This window comes from Seriola lalandi, unplaced genomic scaffold, assembly GCF_002814215.2.
Source record: "Seriola lalandi dorsalis isolate HSWRI2012SDOR001 ecotype SW California unplaced genomic scaffold, Sedor1 jcf7180002054311, whole genome shotgun sequence".
In the NCBI taxonomy this organism is placed as follows: domain Eukaryota; kingdom Metazoa; phylum Chordata; class Actinopteri; order Carangiformes; family Carangidae; genus Seriola; species Seriola lalandi.
Window position 1 is genome coordinate 583,019 of NW_019524864.1, and position 22,117 is coordinate 605,135.

A 22,117-nucleotide genomic window follows, 5' to 3' on the forward strand; every position below is an offset into this window, starting at 1 on the left:
CTGGTAGAGGCAGTAAGATCAGCTGGCACATACTGACGGGAAGTTGAATACAGGTGAGGTGGGGGTGGGGGTACAGACGGAGAATCTCTCTCAGGGGAGGGATTCAGACCTTTCACTGTACAACAATCAAGAACAGATGCTGCCCTAATGGGAGAAATAGAGATGTGGGACACGACTGCAAATGGAAAGGTTCAGGTGTCTTCATCAGAGGTCTCTGGCTCTAATTTAATGGGTGCAAAGCAGCAACGGTGTGATAGCCTTCGCTGTCATACAGCTGACTCCACAGGTCTAGCGCAATGACCGGCGGTGTATGGAGTGAACCAGAAGAACTCAAAAAGGCCAGCCTGTCCTCTCAGGGCTCTCCACTTTTATTACTGGGATGAACCCCAGGTACTGTTGCCATGACAACTCTTATTTTATTTTTTATTTTTTTAAGGAAAGACAAAGGATGGATGGAAATCAAATAAAGCAGGCTAAAATGGAATGGTTTAGTGTGAGTGACAGAGGTACAGTGGGGCCTAAAAGTCTGAGACTACCCCACTGTATATGGCAAATGAGGAGCTGTAGCAGAAGAGGGAGAGCCAGAAAATAGTACTTCAGCTCTCTGCCTGAAAAAAACAACTACAAAACAAACCAAAACAAAGATACATATAAAAGACACAAGAAACAGAAAAGGGAAAGTCAAGAAATCCTAATATGACTCCTTTTATTGCTTTCAATGTACAAGGTTACTTTGAGTTTGACTGTGTTATGCCTCCTGCGGTTGTCACTTTGTTTGTTTTCCAACTTGAAGGCTGAATTTATTAAAATTAAATCACTACTATGAAAAGACTACTAAAGCTAAACACTAACAATATAAGGAGTTCCTACATCAGTGATGAAATTCCTGGCATAAGGGAAGACTGAGTCACATTATACCCATTAAACAAACAGAAACCAACAAGACGGAAAAAAATGGAAACAACTGTTTTTCTTAGATCCTTACTATCTGTGGAGCAGAAGTGATGTTGTTACCTAAATTAAATCAGTTGTATATTAAAAGCCTCAGTGGCACCAAAGCAAATTCATGGCTGCACAACACTGCAGTGTCCAAAGTACAAATGGCTGAAAATCAAATAATCCAAGGCCCCTTTGCTCACGAGATGACAGACATATAAATTATAGTTATAAAACACCACATTTGTCAGTGATGATGCAAAATGATCAGGATTAGTCAGTGTCCAAAATAGCAATTTACTTAGTACAACAGGGCACCCTATTGAGCTTGTCTTGAAGGGAAGAGAAGAAAAAATGAGGAATAAAAAAAACATTTGAGACAAAGCTCATGGCCTCCAATAAAAGGTCATGAGCAATGAATAAAAAAACCACAATTATGAGCACAGTGACTGAGCTTCCACTGGAGATGATAAAGCACCTGAAAGACAAGATAAACATGCTGAAAACACTTAAAGAAGTCAATCATTAAATCACCACCAGCTGTGCTGTCATTAATGTCAAGTATTTATCTTCTGAAACAATTTCTCAAGCTAATACAACAACAAACGGAAACTTCACAATTGATATCTATCACAGTGTCCAGAAGCCGCAGATTTCCGAAACCCTGCCTCCATATCTATCTTATACTTGAGAGCAAATGAGGCAGAATCTTAGTGGAAATGAAAAAGTGGTGATTAGAGGGTAGGGCCAGATCCATCATACACCGCTCTCAAGCCCGCATCTCTTTGATAATTCATCTCACTTTAGCGGCTGACAGCGGAGAAGTAAAAATTGATGTTTGCTCTAGTAGTGAAGGGTTGCCCCATAAACACAGCATTGTTTTAAGCCTTTAATTAAGCCGGTGGGGAAATGGCACGTCGGTCTCTGGAGAGACACCGACTGAGACTCAACCCGTCTCTGAAGGAGAGAAAACTGACACAGGAGCAGCGAGAAAAGACAAGGAAGGGGGATGTATGATGACAAACAGGGACCAAAATGACTCCCTCTTTCTTTCTATTAGCTTCAGGCCTGATGCAATATGAATTTGCTGGCTCATTACTACAAAAATTACACAAGCACACAGAAAACCTCACACTGGCACTACACCATTTAATCTCAGAGAGATGAAGCCTCTCCTCCTATGCAAACCCAAGTGATGGGCACTGCTAAATCAATGAGGCTGTGGTTGTAAAGAAAAAAAAAAAAGAAAAAAAGATGAGGAAGAGAGAAGCATAGAGTAAAGGACGGCGGGTTTTTACTGGCAAAGGTGACCATCAGCAAACAATAAAATCTCAATTTGTATTCTCTTCAATTTGCGTCATCGCTCAGACAGAGCATGGAGCGGTGTTGGAGCTGAGATTTAAAAAATTGCCACTGAGGTGATTTTCCGAGGAGAATTAGAATGAAAAGGTGAAACGGCATCAACACTCCCTGAAAGAAAAAAAAAAAATGCATAAACTAACTTTGCATCAACCCTTTAAAATGTCCAAGGACGAGTCTCTTCTGCTGCTGTGTTTATTGATAAATACATAAACATAGACCTGTTCTTTTATATTACTTTCTCAAAAAGAACTCACACATAAAATTACTTATTTGCCACTTAATAATATACGTTATGATTAGGCAAATTTATCTCTAAACCAAAACCTTAATATGTCGTAGAATTTTTTTTAAATAAGTCTATATATATATATATATATATATATATATATATATATATAAAATATTTATTATCATCTTAGAACTATCAGAATAATGACTCTTTATTTTAAGACAGTTAAATACAATGTTCTTCAATTTAATGCAGTTGCTCTAGACTCCCTGTATAGTGTATCGTGTCTTATTGCAGACCAGAGGGGTAAATGCATCTGTCCATCTCCTCTCTTTTCTCTACACACCACTATCACACACACACAAAAAAACAGTGCAGACAGGAGAACAGAGAGGCTGGAGAGGCAGCAGCACTAAAGCACTTCTCACGTTGGCCTGTCAAAGGGAGGCAGAGCTGACACATGCAAGGTACTTGGCCACTGCTGCAGGATTCAACAGCGAGCCCACTTGGCTCCAACATCAGGCCAACAAGGTGGCACGCAGGCAGGTCAGCCAACGGACACGAGCGGAGGACCTGTTAGATGCCGGCTCAAACACTTCTTTTTCTTCTTCAGCGGCGTAATGGCGTAATGCACTGTGATGTCCAGGTAAACACTTCAGAATACATAATGATAAATAATAACCACAGAGAAACCAGGGCAGCCAGCCATGAAAGTGACCCGTTATGCCATTCATTCAGACAGCATCCAACTTAGACAAGCTCGAGGAAGCACTTTCACACTCTAATACATCAAAGCATTACACTTCCTTCAACAGACACCTGAATTTATACAGGAAACTCCATTGAGCCAAGACCACTTTCTTTCACAACAAAGCTCCGTGTGTCCAAAGCCAAGCCGACATCATTCGCTGGGAATTAAATAGATGTTGCTGATTATTGTCCGGTCAGAGTGTGGGGTTGCGTGGATGGACTAGAGACTGTTTGAGTCAAAAATATGTTGTCATGTATTGAAACCATAACACGCTGTCCAGACAGCACGGACTGTTTGCTACTAAAGGTCAAACCCAGCTTTAAAATATCGTGTTTTGAGGTGGCCCACACTTTGATATTAGCTCTTGGCGGTGACTGGGTCTGAGGCACAGGACACTTTTTGACATTTCTGGAAAAACGAGTAAAGTTAACAATAAGGTGATTATCTCAAAATAAACTACGGGTACCCTGATGTTATATCTCTATCAACCCACCCTCATATGACTTAAAAGATGAGCATGTTTGTTACTTCATGCGAGCTACTTTGTTTTAACCCACTTCATACTCCAGATGCCTTTTTTTCTTTTCTTTTTTTCTTTTCAGACAGACTCAGAGTTAGCTTTGTGTGCACGTTTGATGAAAAGACCAAAAGACTGCAGCAGATGGGGACAGACTCTCGCTGACGTATCTGCTTGGCACATTTTCAGCTTTGCTTCTCACTCTTAAGACTTGCTGGGGCAGTGCTGCTGCACAGCAGACACATCATGTCAGCCTGTCAGCTGAAATATATACACACTTGCACACACACACAAAACTTTCCCTTTCTCTTTCGCGATCGCCGACAGATCTAAGCTACAATAAATTGACAGCTCTCTTCTATGTCTAATAATTCGCCTCCATACAGATATGACAGTCAGCACTCTAAGTGCTCTGTGTGGATGAATGCACTCAGGATCTCAGAGGACAGATTGGATATGAAGCTGAGTGGTGACAGTGAGGCTACTAAAATGAAAGTTTCATTATAGCTAATATGGGATTCAGCAATTTAAAACTGTTTAGACTCATTTGTTGATTTGGGGCAGAAGAAGTTGTACCATTTTTTTTTCTTTTTTATTTGTTGGGAGGTCTCACCACAAGACAAGACCAATGAGAAAACCGGGGAACTTTTAGACTAGAGTGGCAGCAGCATGAGCTTAGAAAGAGAAGGGTGACGATGAGAGGAAGACTCCTGTCCTGTCAAATCAGCAGCAACTCTCCTCTCAAATCACAGGAGGTATGTGCACCGAAATAATAAATAAATCATGAGAATATGTTTGTGACATAGTCAATCCACCACCTGTAATTCTAATACATTGCTTCATTTCATTAATGTTTCCCATCTGAGATGAAATTTGTGGGGTTTTTTTTTTGTTTGTTTGTTTGTTTTAATGAGTTGTCTCTACTGTGCAGTGTTTTTATTTAGTACTTCAAAACCAAGGTCTCTTATTTGATATGTCTACTTTTCCACCTAAACCAAGGGCAAATGTTTAGCAAATGTTTACGGTTTGTTTGGTTATTTGTTTATTTTTAGGATATTAGATTAGATTTTATAAAGCACAAATGGAAAATGCACATAAAACAGGGAAACAGAATTGTACCTAATGAGGATAATGACAGTGTGGTCATAAACAGTAGAAACTCCGTACTCAAATCACAAACCACACAATCCATAAATCTAGTTACAATCCCAACACGCCCGGCGGCAAAAACTGAGAACAAACTGGGTCTGGATCTTCCTTTGCGGCAGCACTGTGTATACGGTACATGCACAGGACAAGGACATCAAATAGGAGTCCTCAGAGAGCTTGGCTTCAAGGTAATGAAATCAATAGGAGAGGAGAGTCACTCCAGTGACTTGTCCACTCCCACCGGTTTATCCATCTGAGAAACTGTTTGCTTACACAAGCAGATCGCTGAGCAGATCCCAATAAAAGAAAACGGCAAAGCCAATTTCACCCACACATACAGTACCCATCACCATTTATCCGTTAAATAAATGCCATTAACCCTGGGTTCAAATCTTAAACAATTGCCAAGCACCAAGACGCTCCAAGGTCAAATCCTTACAAAAATTATTCAGCTTTCTCCCGTGTCAAAAGCTGCAGCGTGTCATCACCTGGCATAGCAACAACAAGGCTGTGTTGCAGATGTATTACTGTCACACAACAAAAACAAGGAGACACTCTCATAAAGCTGTGTTGTGGGCAGTCAGTCAGTCAGTCAGTCAGTCAGTCAGTCAGTCAGTCAGTCAGTCAGTAAGGGAGCAGCAGGTATTTTTTGTCACGTTGTAGAGAGGCCAGATAAGGGGGAGGGGATGAACAAAGAATAAGAAAACTTTCTGTTATTCATATGTCATAAAGAGAGAGAGCTGTGCTGCAGTGACTGAGCCGAGCTGCTGAGTGATAAACAAGGGATGTAGGTTTAATGGATTTAAGAGTGAAGTGAATCTGAGTGTTGGCTGTAACTCAATCACTTCACCCACTTCATTCTCCAAAAATCTTATGGCTTTCTTCCACAGCTTGAACAGCTGTCCTGCTGGCCGCTACTGAATTGTGGACGTCGCGCTGACAGAGCTGTTGAAGCATCATTTCAACCACATTGTTTCTGGCATTATGAGGGAAAACAACCTTTGCTTTTTAATTTGACATTATATAGTCTATATTATTATATATTCTGCATATGCACATATAGCTACAGCATGTCAGACCTTCAATAAATTGGATGAGTTACCAGTTCTGAAATACCTTGATTGTTATTTTTACATTACATTACACCATTTCATCAATTGTGTCAATGACAGATGATTTTATAGTATAAATGTAACTTAGTATGATATACACTATTTGTAGAATCTGTCTTCACTGAATCATCACTAGAATTATAAAGATAGTGGTCTAACACATTAGGAATCCCCATTATCAATTGATCTGAATATGATATAGTTTATAGAATAGTTTCATATATAGATGTCTGAAGACAAGTTACAGGTTTATCATACCTTCATGCTTTGCTGGAAAGTTTTTAATTTCATATTTAGGGTTCAGTGATTTAAGATAATCAACATGACTTTTGTTTAAATAAGGCTACTTGCTGGAAATTACTAAATTTTAAAATTAATAACAAGATAACCAGCATTTACTGTTGAGACTAGATTCCAATGACAAAATCCAATAAGAAGTAATTATCCAATAGTGAAAATAAAATTTATAAAATGTATCTACAGGGAAATAAACCGAATGAGAAACAAGTAAATAATAAAGTGTCATAAACATGATATAATCATGAGAAGTATCTGGAAGAACACAACTTATTAAATGTAAACTTGCTTTTACTAAATAAAGATGAATCTATTTTTTTTGTCAGACAGAACTAAAATCTTTACAAGAGCTTAAATTTGATGAATGTATTTTATTGCCAGTTAAACCCCCCCTCAACTCTAAGTTATTGAATTCTGGTTTACATGAATCCTCAATAACAAAATTACATATTGACTTCACGGGTTTCTGAATGATAAACGATGCTGCCGGTCTTTACTGTATGTGAACCACATGACTGCTGATTCACTGGTAAATATAAAGGTGCATGAAAAAGTTCACATACACGACCACACACACACACACACACACACACACACACACACACACACACACACACACACACACACACACACACACACACACTGGCAGCAGCTGCTGTCTGGAGAGCTGCAGCTCATTACCATGGTACCTGAGGCTTAAAGCAGAACTAGGGGTTTCCCTGTGAGAGAATGAGGGCGAGCCATGGTTGCGAAAACATCCAACCAAGCATAGACAGCTTCACTTTTACATGATCAAGGTTTCAGCAACTTTGCTTTTTCTTTTTACTCCCTCCTTAATTTCTTCATTAAACACCACAATGCTACATCACAAATCCAATTAAGTCTTAGAGGAAAACGCAGGTTCCCAGATGAAAAACAGGTCTTCTGCTGCACAAATAGTGTTAACTACTAACTAGCCCGTGACAGATGGATGAAAAACTGAGAGGAGATCAGGCAAACAAGCTACTAGAGAGAGGGGGTGTGGGTGGTGGGGGCAAGCAAGCAGATGGAATCTTCTTCCCCGCACAAAGAAAAGAGCTGTGAGGACTCAGGGAAATTGAGACGACAGAAGGTGAATGGACTTGTAATGAAACTCTCAAGTTTGATAATGCACGACGAGCTGCACTCTATGGAGACGCCAAGCAACGCACACATGCACTACAGAGAATTACAGACACAGGTGTGCGTGCAGGCTGGCGAGTCTCCTGAACACATCCGTTGCCGTCTTTCTTGCACGCCGCGGCTGCAGGAGCCGCGAGGAGAAAGTGCTCAGTGTACATTTTTGGATTTAATTCTTCTGCTCCTGGCAAATGAAGTGAGTAACGCAAGGTTTGATGTGCATATGGTCTCCCAGGATGTGAGGTCACTGACAAAACTGAAGATGAGATAAAGGGATGATGCATGAACCTGCCAGATGTAGCCAAAACTAGAACTGTACTTTCTCCACTGCAACCTTCCCGCCTCCCTCTGCTCTCTCTCACTCTCTCTCTCTCTCCCATGCTCCCTCCCCCTCTCGCTTAATCTCTCTCTTTTCTCTCTCTCTCTGTCTGTCCGTCTCACTCACTCTCTCTCTCTCTCTCTCTCTCTCTCTCTCTCCCTCTCTGCACACACACACTCAGATGCACACACGCAGAAAAGAGGAGAAAGCCAGAGAGGAGAACCACGGCAGCACGATGGGGATATTCTGCCTGCGTGGGCTCTGTCGCTGAGGCGTCCGGAGTTCAGCCACAGAGTGTGTGTGTGTGTATGTGTGTGTGTGTGTGTGTGTGCGTGCGTGCCTGCGCGTAAGAGAGTGTGCGTGTGTATGCATGTGTGTGTGTGTGCGTGAGAGTGAGTGAGTGAGTGAGTGAGTGAGAGCCCCTGCCGACGCCGTGCGGAGAAAGGGGAACGGAGGAGAGCGGGTGGAGAGGAGGAAAAAGAGAGGGGGAGTGTTGACTCTGACTGGGGCTTAGAGGAACCTCACGCCACTGGATCAGAGGACGCAGATGTGCAACAACTACTCCAACTGCCGCTGCTCCTGTTTTGCCTGCATGCCACTGCCTGCCTGCCCTCTTAACTTCTGCCATGGCATAGCCTCCTCTTCCAGCTCGCCTCTAATCCGCTAAGGAAACGGGCATGCACGGGCACAACCAGAGATCTAGGCTATCGCATCCTTTACGTCAGTAATTCACAGTCTGAGGTGAGTCGCTCCTCTCTGCTCTCGTCCTCTCCTCTATTTCACCTCTCAGTCTGCAACTGCAAGAGGGGAAAGTCTGTTCAAATAACCTCTGTTGGGGGAAATCCGAGGGATCTGCTCGCTCTGTGGGACTGAGCCTGGGATAAGCCACAGGGAATGTTTTCACTGAAGATTTTCCCTTTTAGTCGGCTGATCAAATATCAAATACGTGTGCCAGATGAAAGGAGGTAAATCTCAGATTGATTTTATGCTTAGTTTCCTCTGCCGGGGTTGGGTGAAGTGGTTAAGAGAGATTTCAGGCAGTGGTTGTGGAATGTGCTGATGTTTGAGTTTAAGAAACGATTCAGTCAGTTCTGAAAACTTTAAATGTGGAAAATGTTCATATCACAGGTAAATATCATGGAGTCACTACCCCTGCTGGCTGACATTTATTACATCTGGCAGGTCAGTTTTCTACGTTGGAGAGGATTTTGACTCGAATTTAACCAGACTGGCTCGGCATACATTGCTAAAACTGTGCTTGCGTACGAGGGCTTGCATGATGCTGCATTTCCTCTCAGTTTTGCAGCTGAGTGAGCGTTACATAAAAAAAACACAGATACCTGAACCAAAAGAATTGTGGAGAATTGTTGCATGAAGCTGTTGTCCCATATATGGAGGCAGGTAGCTTGCAGCACTGAGGAATATGTAATGAGAACTGGGCATCAGACAGCTGGCTGCATCTGATGAAGGACCTTAACTAAAGACTAATGTAGATTAATGGACTGGGTGAACTCACCATCTTCTTACAGACTGTGTGTGTGTGTGTGTGTGTGTGTGTGTGGGTGTGTGTGTGTGTGTGTGTGTGTGTGTGTGTGTGTGGAGAAGAGAGAGAGAGAGCATGAGTTGCACAGAACCCTCACATCTCGACTGTCCTTCAGTTGCCACACAAAACGCACGTCACTCCCACTCATCCCCCACAAACCCCCTGCCATCACTCTCTGTCTCCCCCCTTCAACCCTATCGCATATCAACGCTCTGATACAATCTCCCCTCTGCTCCATTTCACTTTCTGCAGACACCGAGGAGAGGACTGATGGAAACAATGAAGATAAATACAGACAGAGGAAGAGATATAGAGCAAGGGGAAAAGAGATTGTCTGCGAGAAATAATAGAGAGAGTAAGACAGGAGAGGATATTGAATTTTCCTTTTATTCTTACAATTGAAGGGTTTAATGTGCTGACACTCAAGAGTGACATGAAAAGTGCAAACCTGCCGTCACAGCCTTAGTTAAATAATGTAAATACAATTGTATAAAATAATTGGGTTGGGAGGAAAGTAGGACGCTGCTCAAGATGCCTGTCGCCCTTCAACCTTCATGCCGCCTCTGTGAGAACTGGGCACAGCAGGTCCAGGAGCGATGGGTGTGATGGCCCAACACTTCAAAGCTAATCTGTATTTTTAGGATTCACTGGTACCAGTCTGGACTTTACTCAGTAATTCTCCAGAGAGAAGGCAGAGGAAGCCTTGACTCTTTTGCCAGATAAGCACACACAAGAAAGAAGTGTGTGCACGCCACTGCTGAGAGGTGAGGATGGAAAGGAAGGTAGAACAAAGCAACAACAAAGCTTTACGCACAAAGATGGCAGGCACACAACAGAGAGTACTGGCAGGGAGATATGTTATAGAGTTGCCCTGCACAAATTGCCTTTTGGGGACCTTTTAAAAAAAAATGTTTATTTGCTTTGCATGACACCTGCCTCAACAAACCAGGCGAAATGTGGCAGACGCTGCAAGGGTGGGAAGGAGCGAGGAAGAGCACAGGGTTTCCAAACGAGTGGTAAAGTGTGCAGTTGCCTCCCCGTGGCCTCTCTCACTGGGAGGGGTACTCATTCATCCAAAAAACAAATTACTCTCCTATAAAAGAATGACTGCTTTTGGAACAAGCCAGATGTTACCTTTCATGTGCTAATAGGATTATTCATTAAGAGTCAGATTTTTTTTTTTTTTTTTTACCCTGGGAGCGACGCAACAACGTCACGCAGCTGAGGTGAATCTCATGCGTCTGTTTTTTCTCTTTTTGAAGAGGAGAAAGTGTTTTGAGTCAGTTGCTCACAGAAGAAGACGCTTTGCACCTGATCCCACCTGGGTGTTGTCACCAGTGTGCGTTGGTGTATGTGTGTATAAAGCGTGTGTTCCCCATTGCTCTGCAGTAGGGGCCCAGTCAGCTGGGGTTCCAACAGGCCCAGAGGCAGAAGAACAGAGGACGGGAGTTGACTGTGGTACAGAGAAAAAGTGGAGTCTATGTTTCATGACTTTCAGGGCTAGAATGAACAATTCTTTCCATTAAAAATTCATCTATTTATTGTTTCTTCAATTAATAGAGAGAGAAATGCCCGACACAATTTCCCAGAGCCTGAGACAACCAGATATTCAATTTCCAGTTACATAAAAGAAAATAAAGCGACATATTTTTACGTTTGAACAAACATTTTGCATTTTTGTTCCATGAATGACAATTTATGAAAGTGTTTTCAAACAAGTTTCCGTGCATCCACTACCCGCTGAAGCACTAATTACTTGTGGCTTGAGGATCTCGCGAACAACATTGTGACAATTTCTGTTATACAGATTATTGATCTCTGCAGGCAGGGGTCAGAGGGCAGGGGGAGCGGTCATGCAAGCTGGTGGGCATAATGTGAATTCAGACCATTAACTCTGTGCTCTCTGCCGTGTTGAGAAAAATGAGTATGAACACAAATGTCATCGTTTTTGTTGAGTTGTTGTGGGAGAGTGGGGACTGTCCTGCAAACCATCACTCTAAACAGGTACTGTTAAAACTGTTACCCAACGAATCTTTCAGGGAGAGATTGCTAGCTAAAAGCCTCAAATGTATTCTTGATTTTATGTACAACTCAAGACTAAATGGAACTTGACCTGCTCATTATGTCTGGAGAGTCCTGCACAGCGAGGAAGGTCTTTACAAAACAGTTAAAAATAGGAATTCATAGAATTACAGGGTTTTTGTTCACTGTAAATTGGCTTTCTAAAGCCTCTACCTTCACTATATGGCCTTCATGAGATTTAGCTGAGCTGCACAAATAATACATCTTACCAACCATGCCATTTCTCCCACCCCCCCACACACCCATGGCTCCATGGCTTCATCTTCCCTATTCATTTCTATCTCTCTCTATTTTGCTCACATTCAATTCTGCTCCATCCAAGCACAATGAAACTCTGCATTCTTTCACCTTGCACCTGTTTATTCTAGTCTTTTCCTCCTCTTTTCCATCCTTTCCTCGTGCAGTTGGGTATGTGTGTGTGCACGTGAGTGTGCATGTGTGTGCATGTGTTTTTCTTTGCTAGGGATGACTAGGAGGAATCTGAGAGCAGCAGGGGAGTTCTCTAGTTACCCATCAGCTTTGAAACCACAGTGTCTGGAAGGCAAAGAGAGAGGGGGAGAAGACAGAAACTTACAAAGAGAGAGAAAGCAACAAAAAGGGGAAGTGAATGAGAAGAAAAATGAGGATCAGAAAGGAGAGAGATATAATGTTGTGTAGAAAGACAAAGAGCAAAGGAAAGGAGAGAGTGATCTGATGCATTCTGATTAGAGCAGGCAGCCTCTGCAGCATACATCCTTTCCTGAGGTCTGATCTACATCTAGCCGATAGGTCCACTGATGTATGGATTACAGGCTTCCTGTGAATTCATCAAGCTCTCAAGAACCCACCTGGGTGCAGGTGTAGCACACGAAGCAAACTAAGTACTGCGGGTAAGGCGCTAACAAAGAAAACTAGTACAATCCAGTGGGGACCAATTGAGTAAAAAATAATAAGGCTCCACTGTCCGTAGGCTACAATTCAATGATAAAGATGCTCTCCATGAAAACATCTTTAGACTGACATATAGTATACTGTGTTTTTTCATGAAAGCAATTCCAAGTATTACACACAGTAGGGGTGGAAAAAAATTACTCATGACATGTACAGCACATATTCAAAGTGTTGGGAGGCTCAATGAGAGGCTGTTAGTCTGTATTAAGTCCATGCACTTTCTCCCTCACAGGCACATTCTATTTTATGTGATCAAGTGCACAACTGGTGGCAATAAAAGTATAAAACGCACACATGGCTTTTCAATAAATGTGGTGCATATGGTAGAAACTTAACATATAAGGATATTCTGAGTGCTGCGGATTAACAGCAAATCTGGATTGATCCCAGTCACAGCATCAGACGTCTGACATCAATACAAACGCTGACTTTATGTTAATAGTCATTACTCGCAATGATGCAGAATATATTGAACAAATTTATAGTGTTTCAACAGGTTGCTATAGAATCACAATACTATTAAGGGATTGTAACTAGGATTAAAATGTGACCGGGTAAAACAAATTAACCTCTCCTGTTTGCAATTAGGAAATTTCATACTGCATTCTCGACAAATAATGTACCCGCTGTTATTTAGCCATTACTGCAATACTACGTGATAATTCAGGGCAAAATCTTCAAAATGGTGCTTGGCAACAGAGCAGTGGGCCATGATGACTGAGCAACAATTACTAGAAAGACAATCCTTTAAAAATCCTGCGATTTCCAGTGCCAGTCCATCTTACAGCACTAAGCTACCATTAACTGACAAAGGATTTGCTGCGTTTGGTGTCGGACTAATGCACTGTACTGCTGTTATCCCTCAACACTGACCTGTACAGTCAATCACTCGGCTATATATACCCTCTTCATTACACCCAAGCTCGCTCACTCGCGCACTGCAGCACAGAGACAGACAGAAAATAAAAAAAATAAAAACCCACACTGTCAAATGACCTCACCAACACGATCTAAAGTAAACTACGACCGTGCATATCTTTTTACTGCATAATCAGCGTGCGCTTAAGAGACAGATCAAAGACTTTTCAAAACAGTACTAAGCCCCGTGTAATTATGAGCGGAAGCTGACGCAGGAGAGAAAGGAAGAGAACCAAACATAAATAGATAAAGCTGGATTACAGTAGAGTTTGGAACTTCCATGACTGTGATGTTGATACTGCCACACTTTGTTTGTTCAAGCAGCATCTGGGACCACGCTGAACTGTGATGATGTAAAACTGCAGCGAATGCAAAGCAGATATTTTTCTGTTGATCAGGTAGACTTGAAGCCAACTTTGTCTTAAATCAGAAAATTCAATGCTGGCTATATAACACTTCCCTGTGATTTCTATTATGCAAAAATCACAGGAGTGCCACATCTGGGAAATTGGAGGGCACATACACCACATTACCAAAATTAGAGCCAAAAATTACTCCCATATGCGATTGTTGAACATCCCATTACGAAACTGTGGGCATTAATCTGCTCCTATAACCCCCCTCCACTTTTTTCTGGGAAGGCTTTGCACAATAGGTTGGAACCTGGCTGCAGGGATTTGCTTCCATTCAACCACAAGAGCATTAGTGAGGTCAGTGACCGGTGTTGGGTGATGAGGTCTGGCTCGGTGTTCCAGTTCATCCCAAAGGTGTCGGATTGGGGTTGAGGTCAGGGCTCAGCGCAGGGCCGGTCGAGTTCACACCAAACTTTATTTGTGCACAGGGCATTGTTATCAGGGCATTATCAAGCTGAAAGAGGAAAAGGCCTTCCCCAAACCATTGCCACAAAGTTGCAGTCTAAAATAACACTGTATTCTGTAGCATTAAGATTTCCCTCAATTCGAACTAAGAGGCCAAAAAGCCCCAGACAGGCTATTTATTCTAAGCCGTCAGTCAAACAGCTATAACATACAGTGAGCATGACTTAAGGGAAAACATTTCAACAATGTAAAAGAAGTATAGAGGATAATGGAAAAGCTCATTGAAACACCCTGTTAAACGCTTGAACAAGAAAGGCTGTTTACGCTGTTGTCGCTAATTGACATGTATAGCCATATTTCCCGGGTTTAATCAATTCACCTGTTTCGTGATGCATGTTATATTAATGAATTTTCCCTTCGGTGGAGCAGAAGCGATAAAACAAAATTAGTCAGGCTCAAAGTTACGGTAAACATTCAATCCCCGGTTGGATCAGGACACTAAAATTTCCACCTTTAAAGATTTTACCCCCGGCAACCAAAAGTTCAATTAGGCAACTGCCGATCACAAAACAGCTGAGTCATAGGCAGTTCAAAAATAATGCAAGTAATGGGGACCCCACTTTTAAATTCAAGGTGCGTTGCATTAAATGAGCACGTGCTGAGAATAAGGACCATTTCCATTAAAGAATAATGAATTACATTACTGTAGTAACCCGGACTCGTCCTTGCGAGCGCTTGAGGGCTTCAAAGATGGCCGAATTAGCAGGGAAACTCTTCCCAAGAACCAGCCACGCTCAACAGATTCTCATCGTGGACAGAAAGCACTTGCGTCCCTAGAAATAACCCAAATAATAACCCATAGTGCCGGCATGACAGCTGTGTGAGCTGTGCTGCTAAAACAAGGTCAGATGTGAACATGTCTGATGTGTTTTGCCATGCGCACATGACCCTGTGAGGTCTGTTTTTTGTCTGTCCTACTGGGTAGAAAATAATGGGTCAGTTCACTTCAATTACTTGCCCTGAATTGAAAAAAAAAAAAAAGGATCAGGGCCACCCTAAAAAGGGGCAGTTGTCACAGCCTTGCGTGATGAGTCATGCTGTTTATGCAAGAGGCCAGGGGTGGTGTTCCAGCCGGAGGTTGAGATGCGAGTACTGCTACGGTTGCCCGGGCCTGAACCCAATGGGTAACAAATCAGATATGTGGAGCCTGGGACACACCATTCAGCCTGCAGTGCTGGCATGTCAAATGGGATCAAATTTAAATCAGGACATGATACAATACCATGAAAAATGTATGCATTGTGGAGCCTGAGTGCGGAGAAGTCAGAGTTAAAATATAATGAGAAAACACAGTTGCTGTTTGTGCTGACAAACTACATTCATGTCTCGATATCTGATGCTTTGGAACAGGGTGGCATCTTGAATTGTAATCAGATATAATTTTGCACAAATTGAATATAATGTTTAAGTTGGGCCCCTACTGCAAGGGATGGAGGGTCATGTCTTGTTCAAAATGTCATCCTTTGAACAAACATGGAGAGGACACTGACAGTGATGGACCACGAGAGCCACAGCCAAGCTGGTGAATAGATAATAGTCTTGGAACAAACATCGCAGAGTCAGACAGAAGATGGAAAAAAGACAAAAAAAAAAAAAAATCATCAGCCTTTCTTGAACTGAAATGCTTCAAACGCTGCACAGTCAGGGTAATAATTGGAAAATGAATGTATTATACGGTGCTATATGCAGCCCTGATTCATCCACTTTACATCACTGTACGTCCCCCTGCTTTCACAGCTCACTCCACCAAATGGCAAAGAGGTCAGGGGTCATTTAGTTATTATATGCATGTAATACAAGGTGAAAATCTTTATGGTGACACAGTTCCTTTGTGTTTCCACTGATAACTAATAACTGCCTTTTTTTTTTCAAACTCCCCTGTCTTTTCTGTTTGCATAACTGCACCCGCTGGGGCTGATTCTTTCTTGAGAACTTGTCAATATGTTGTATTTTGTCCACTAATCATGTAATGAGGGGTGGGACAAGACAAAAACAAGTATCGAGATTTTTCTGTGAATACTGTGTTATGTGTAACTAATTCCTGTGCCGTGTTGTAGAAGTGTCTGTGCTCTGATACAAGAGCACCTTTCTTAATGTCCTCCGAGTTGAGCTTTTAGACAGTTTCCACAAAAACTGCATTGCACTGCACTCCCTGGTCATCTGGTCACAACGGTATTTACCTGTCTATTCAATCAAACAAATATCTGCCTGCACAGCAGAAAGCTGCCGTCTCCAACCTGTCTACATGGGCATACTGTGCTGCTCTCAGACAGTCTTTTCAGCGACATTAGTTGAAAATGACTGGACGCTTTCAGGGGCAGGACTGTCACTCTGCAACACTGCGGTTAAGAGTTTGACAGTCCTTTGTCTTTAATGGCTTTTTTAAGTTTCAGACAAGAGTTTCTTCTGTGAAGAAAAAAAAAAGAAGAACTTCTAAAAACTTCTGCTTACTCTGTTCAAAAACGACAGGATCTTTACAGATAGAGTCACGACGCCCATGAGATATTTGGTATCTGGCAACAAGCAAAGATATTATTCACGGCAAAACGGTCTTAATTTCTCATGCAAGTGTGGGGTTAGAGCAGCTCTCCCAATTCTGGAGAACATACACAACTATGTACACAAGAATTTCGTAATCTTGGGAATGCTTTTACTGGGAATATTAAATCTTTTATTCATATATTCATGCTAAGAAAATGTTACTTTGTCCTTACTAGGCAGATTGCCAGGGTATCTTTTGCAGAAAAATGGCTGAACGATTAAGCCAACAGTTAAAATTGCTGTATTTACAAATGATACTGTGCTTTTAAGATGGGTTATTAATGTCTGCAAAGAGACTTATGTTAGATCTTAGATCAGATGGACAAAGACAGGCGGCTGTCTCTGTCCTACCAGAGCCAGAGACGCAGCATGATACAATTTAATAATCCAGTGCCAGGGTGATAATGTGATTGAGAAGAGAGTGAGACAAAACGTCCATTGTATAGCTCCCAGGTAAGTAAACAGACAGGTTTGAAATAGGAAGTCAGTCCCTGTTGACAGAGAGCAGTCATGGCAGATAAGCTGAGACGGATAATTGTCCTATCTGATTCAGCATCTATATGAGCATGTGGAGTGTTCGCTTATTGTAAATCAGCAGGCAGCGGGAGAATTATATTTCTGTCAAGGCCTCAGAGGCAAACTGCAGAGTCGTGATGCTGCTGCCGTACCTGTGGTAGTTGGGGGAAAGATAATTCATTATCTCTGCTTAGGATGTTTCTCCTCAGGGGGGTTGTTTTACAGTTCTCTGACAAAAGTTTGCCTGTTTGCAGGTATCATGCCCCATCTTTTTTCCCCGTGCATTTTCTCTCATCTTCATTTATCTTAGAAAATGGCAAATGAACAGACGGCGTAGTCACATATGCTGAGGGACAGCAAATGAGCCCCCAAATAGGCAAAATTCTTATTTTTGCTTAATTACTAACTGAGAGGGAAAGGTCAGAGAGTGAAGAGTAATGCTGAACCTAACTATCCATGGAAATAAACTGCAGACCTAAGGCATAGTCTTCAGTATAACGAGGTGTTTTGAGTGTGTAAGAATGTGTATGATTGTATGTGTAGCAACTGATAGCCACTACAAAAGCTCTTATATACAAAATGAAAAACACATACTTAGAAAGCGAGAGAAAAGGAGGAGGAACTGGTGGTGAAGGCTGTTTCAACTGGCAGTGATGAATGAATAAAAAATGATGCTGAAATTGGGACTTATTGGTGTCACTGAGATGATGATTAGATGCATCATGGAAATCTGCTGAGATTATTTTTAGGGCACGCTAAAACCGTAACCCTTTGCAGTTTTTCAGTAAATAAACAGAACGGATTGGTAAGAAAATAAAAACACCCCAGCAAAATGTGATAAAAAAAGGAAATAAACAGGATTCTTTTTCCCAGGGTAAATATACTGTTCATATTGAAACTTAGACTTGCATGACACAAATAAATTCAATGCCAAACTGAATTATTCCTGTTATACTTAATTATCCAGGGAAGTGACTTAAAACTTAAAAAAAAGAATCTGCTCCTTTAAAATGTGTATTTGCTCTGCCTGTTGGCATGCATAATGACAGGTGCCTGATGAAAGCACTTTTTTAATAATATTCATTAAATAATTGCTCAAGTTCCTCCCTTCCCCCTAAGCTAAGAGAGCATGTGTGTTCTGTTGAGTGGGTCTTTGTCTAAGCATTCATTACCAATGATTAACACCGCATCTTTCTCCATGCCTCTCAGGAAACATGGTGAGCAAGGAGGGTGGCAAATGCATGCTCACCAACTCAGAGTCTGACTCGGAGGCAGCGCCCTTGCCCTCCACCTCGCTGGCGCTGGAGGTGAAGTATTCCCTGGAAGCCAGTCGACAGGTGAGGAAGAGAAACAAGGCCCTGCAAGTGCGTTTCAAGGATATCTGCGAGGCACAGAACGAGCAAAGGGAGGCAGAGTTGCAGGCAGCGGGGAAAGGTGGCAAGCCGATCTCATACAAAGTGGCGTACCGCAAGTACATGACTGTCCCTGCACGCAGATCCATCCCTAATGTGACAAGGAGCACAGGCGTGCAGACGTCCCCTGACCTGAAGAAACGCTATCAGACCTTTCCCTTTGACCGCAAAAAAGGCCACACTTTTAAAGACGTAACGGCCGTGGAAACTTATAAAGGTCAGAATAACGGTTTTGTCATGGAGGTGAAGCAGTCCAAGCCTGCTGAGCAGGGTTTAGATGAGGAGGAGGAGGAGGGAGCCTGCGGGGGGAGTGGAGTCCGGAGGACCAGGGCTCTGCTCCATACTAATGAGTGCATTGCCACAGTGGAGCAGCACACTGCACCTGATGGCCTGTGCTCTGACGCTCTGCTGCTCAGTTGCTCTGCAGACACAGACTGCCTTGCAGACACATCGAGGGGAAGTGGAGCCGGAGCACAGGCAGAGTACCAGCTCTGCAGTGTCCCGTCCAAAGCCAGGACAGGATTACAACACAGGGAGGCCGTTACAGACCGCTCGGCCAAGAGGCAGCTGCTCAATCTGGAGGAGGGCTCGTCCCGGACCCTGCCGGACAGGGCCTCCAAGGTTACGGGCCCCATCGCCTGGAACTCCCTTACACAGGTGGAGTGCCTGGACAGTCCATCTGTGCGGAGCAAGCGGAAGAAAGGCCTGCAGCTCAACGGGCTGCAGAGCGAGACGCTACCACGTTCCAGTGGAGGCTGTACAACACAGGCACAGTGCCACACAGGACAGTTATCTGCTCGGCCTCTACGGGGCATGGAGGAGCCTCTGTCACCCTGTAGAGATGGGGAGGCTGGTGGGGCGCCGCCCGACCAAACACAGGAGGCCTGTAAGCAAATAGTGCCTATGAATCAGGACAAGGATGTTAAAGCACAGCTCCAGGCCATGGAAAATCTCATCAGCTCCAGCCAGGAGACCATCAAGGTGCTGCTGGGGGTCATCCAGGAATTGGAGAAGGGGGAGGCCCACAGAGAGGGGTAAGACATCTCAAGTCTTTTATAGCCTGTGTTTTATAATAGGGATGTAACAATCCCACCTGTTCGCTACTAAATATTCCAATACTTCAACCTTTTCCCCAATTTTAAATCTACACAGCTTACTGCATGACACTCTCATGGAACACCACTGTACCAGATCCAGTAACTTGGATCGCTGCCTTCCAACTTTACACTGGTATCACCAAGAGTAAATTGGCAAAAAAAAAAAAAAAAAAAAAAGAGAAATGTCACTGGCTCTACTAATTATAACTGAGAAAAGGGCCTGGTGTTTACAGGGTTAAGCCAAGGGAACATCAGAGACACAGAACGCATTCACGATTCAGCGTTAACAGGAAAAGCACCCTCTTGATGTGTCACATTATTTCTAGATCTTCGGGACAAGCTTGTAAGTGTGACAGCTGCTCAGCAGAGCCTTGACTGAACCACCCAAAGAGTGTCAAAAAAAAAAGAAAAAAAAAAGATCACAGTGGTGTGTAGCTGGGATGATGTGGCTTTCACCTGGATGTACCACGCAGTGCTATTACAGCACAATGTCCTTTTATGATGATTTCCCCTTTCAGATATGGCAGAGCTGCTGGAGAGAACGTATTTAGACAAATCACCACACTCGATTTGGGTCAAGAAGACCCGCGTACGAGACAAGGCCGCTGTGAATGCAATCACGAAGACTGGGATGTGTCAGACATGTTTTTGCTAATTTGGATTGAAACTAATTTAGCCACTGAATGCATTAGCATTAGCATGTGTAGTGTAGTATGTGTGTAAGATCTTGCAGAATTAATATAAGGATATTCAAATGTTTCAATATGGGAACTTAATTACTTTTGATGCTGAAAAATGAATATCATTCTCAAATTACTGAGTGACACTTTCTTTTATTGATTAAAGAAAATACTAAACAAGACAACAATTGGTCTTATCCAGCTGCACGCTGTAATGTTTATCTAGTAAGTCCAAGGTCTTTGAAAAAGCCATGGCCTGTGAAAAAGCCATTTACTGTCCAATGGATACTGAGTATATACAAAAGGGCTGCAGATAGCATCAAGCCAGCTGAAATAGAGGATTGTCTTTCCAAAGGGATGAAGCAAACAAAATGGCCAATTTGTCGAGTGAATTGCTGGGCCTCGCCACTCAGATCCCTATCTGTTCTGACCAGCGCTGTGGCAAGGTACGGAGCGAGAAAATCCTTATAATCAACATCATAGCGAGCTAGTTCAAACCCTGTGAGAATTACACACACATACGCGCACGCACACACCCGCTCAGACAGCTGTCAAGCTTATAAGAAAAAGCACACACAAGAACAAATTCTTCAAAGTGTATGAAAACAACTCTCAATATCAACCTGACAGAACGACAGGTTGAAACTCCCATTCAACAAGGATTGAGGAAGGAACAAATCTTACAACAGTCTGAGTTTACACCACCTAAAAAGAAAGAAGAAGAAGAAGAAAAAAAAAAGCCAATTATCCTCTTTCAATCTTGCACAAGGCAGACTTATTCTCCTTATCGACAAACTCATAAAAGTGTTTTGGGAGTGAAAAAGTAAGCGGACATGTGGTGCAGCATGGGAGGCCACAGCGCCATGTGTTGCAAAGCACATCTGGCTTATCAGATGTGTCTAAAGTAGCAGGCAAGGGAGGGGAGGAGAGGAGAGGAGAGGAGAGGAGAGGAGAGGAGAGGAAAATCAGTGACTGCTCTTTAATGGTGCCATCTGGTCACATACATAAAGAAACAATCACAATGTGTTTCCATACATCAATTACAGACGCCTACATTTAGTTAAAAGTCAGTGAGCAGTGTAAGCCCCTTGTAATCCATCTAAGCCCAACTGAACCTCCACTTCTGTACATGAACACCGTCCTCTCTACATGTTTCCAATTCCCAAAGTTGGATTTTCGAGTGAGCCAAGCAGAAATTCTAATGCTGCTTTAGTCACACTACATTAGCTTCATACTCCCCTTACATAAATGTCACTGACACAACAAATAGGAGTGCCCACAGGCTATAGGTGAATTGTGAGTGCAATTACATCTGATATATAACTGCTTATGTTCTATGACATTCATTTTTCATGGAAGGAAATGCAATGCTACATGCATTTATCACCACGCATGTGTTCATGACATGCTGCTCAGACACAAATTGAAATTCCCTGAGTAATGTGCTGAGACTGGGAAAAAACATAATCCTGCCGCACATAAAAAACACACACACGAACTTTAGAAAGAAAGAGAAAGAAAAAATAAAAGAGTGTAATATTCCATTTATCTCTGCTGAACTGAAATTAAAAACACTCAAGATCAAAAAGTCATTTCAAGTAGAGACTCTCCATAGTAATGATCCTTAAATTTCACTTTTATTTCTCCACTGTTCCCCTGATTGCAGTGACATCAGGAGGAAAACAACAAG

At 42.5% G+C, this 22,117-nt stretch overlaps 2 protein-coding genes across 2 annotated transcripts in view; one reads left to right on the top strand and one right to left on the bottom strand.

The window, feature by feature from the left end:
* Window positions 1-22,117, bottom strand: part of dock1 (dedicator of cytokinesis 1) — a 179,846-nt gene that overhangs the window by 64,974 nt on the left and 92,755 nt on the right. The window lies entirely within an intron of this gene.
* The window catches only part of insyn2a (inhibitory synaptic factor 2A), a 30,157-nt gene continuing 16,009 nt past the window's right edge, over window positions 7,970-22,117 (top strand). The window contains exons 1-2 of the mRNA XM_023406578.2: window positions 7,970-8,571; window positions 18,448-19,684. Of these exons, the coding sequence (XP_023262346.1) occupies window positions 18,453-19,684 (1,232 nt within the window). The 5' untranslated portion in view covers window positions 7,970-8,571; window positions 18,448-18,452. The remainder of the gene's footprint in view (window positions 8,572-18,447; window positions 19,685-22,117) is intronic.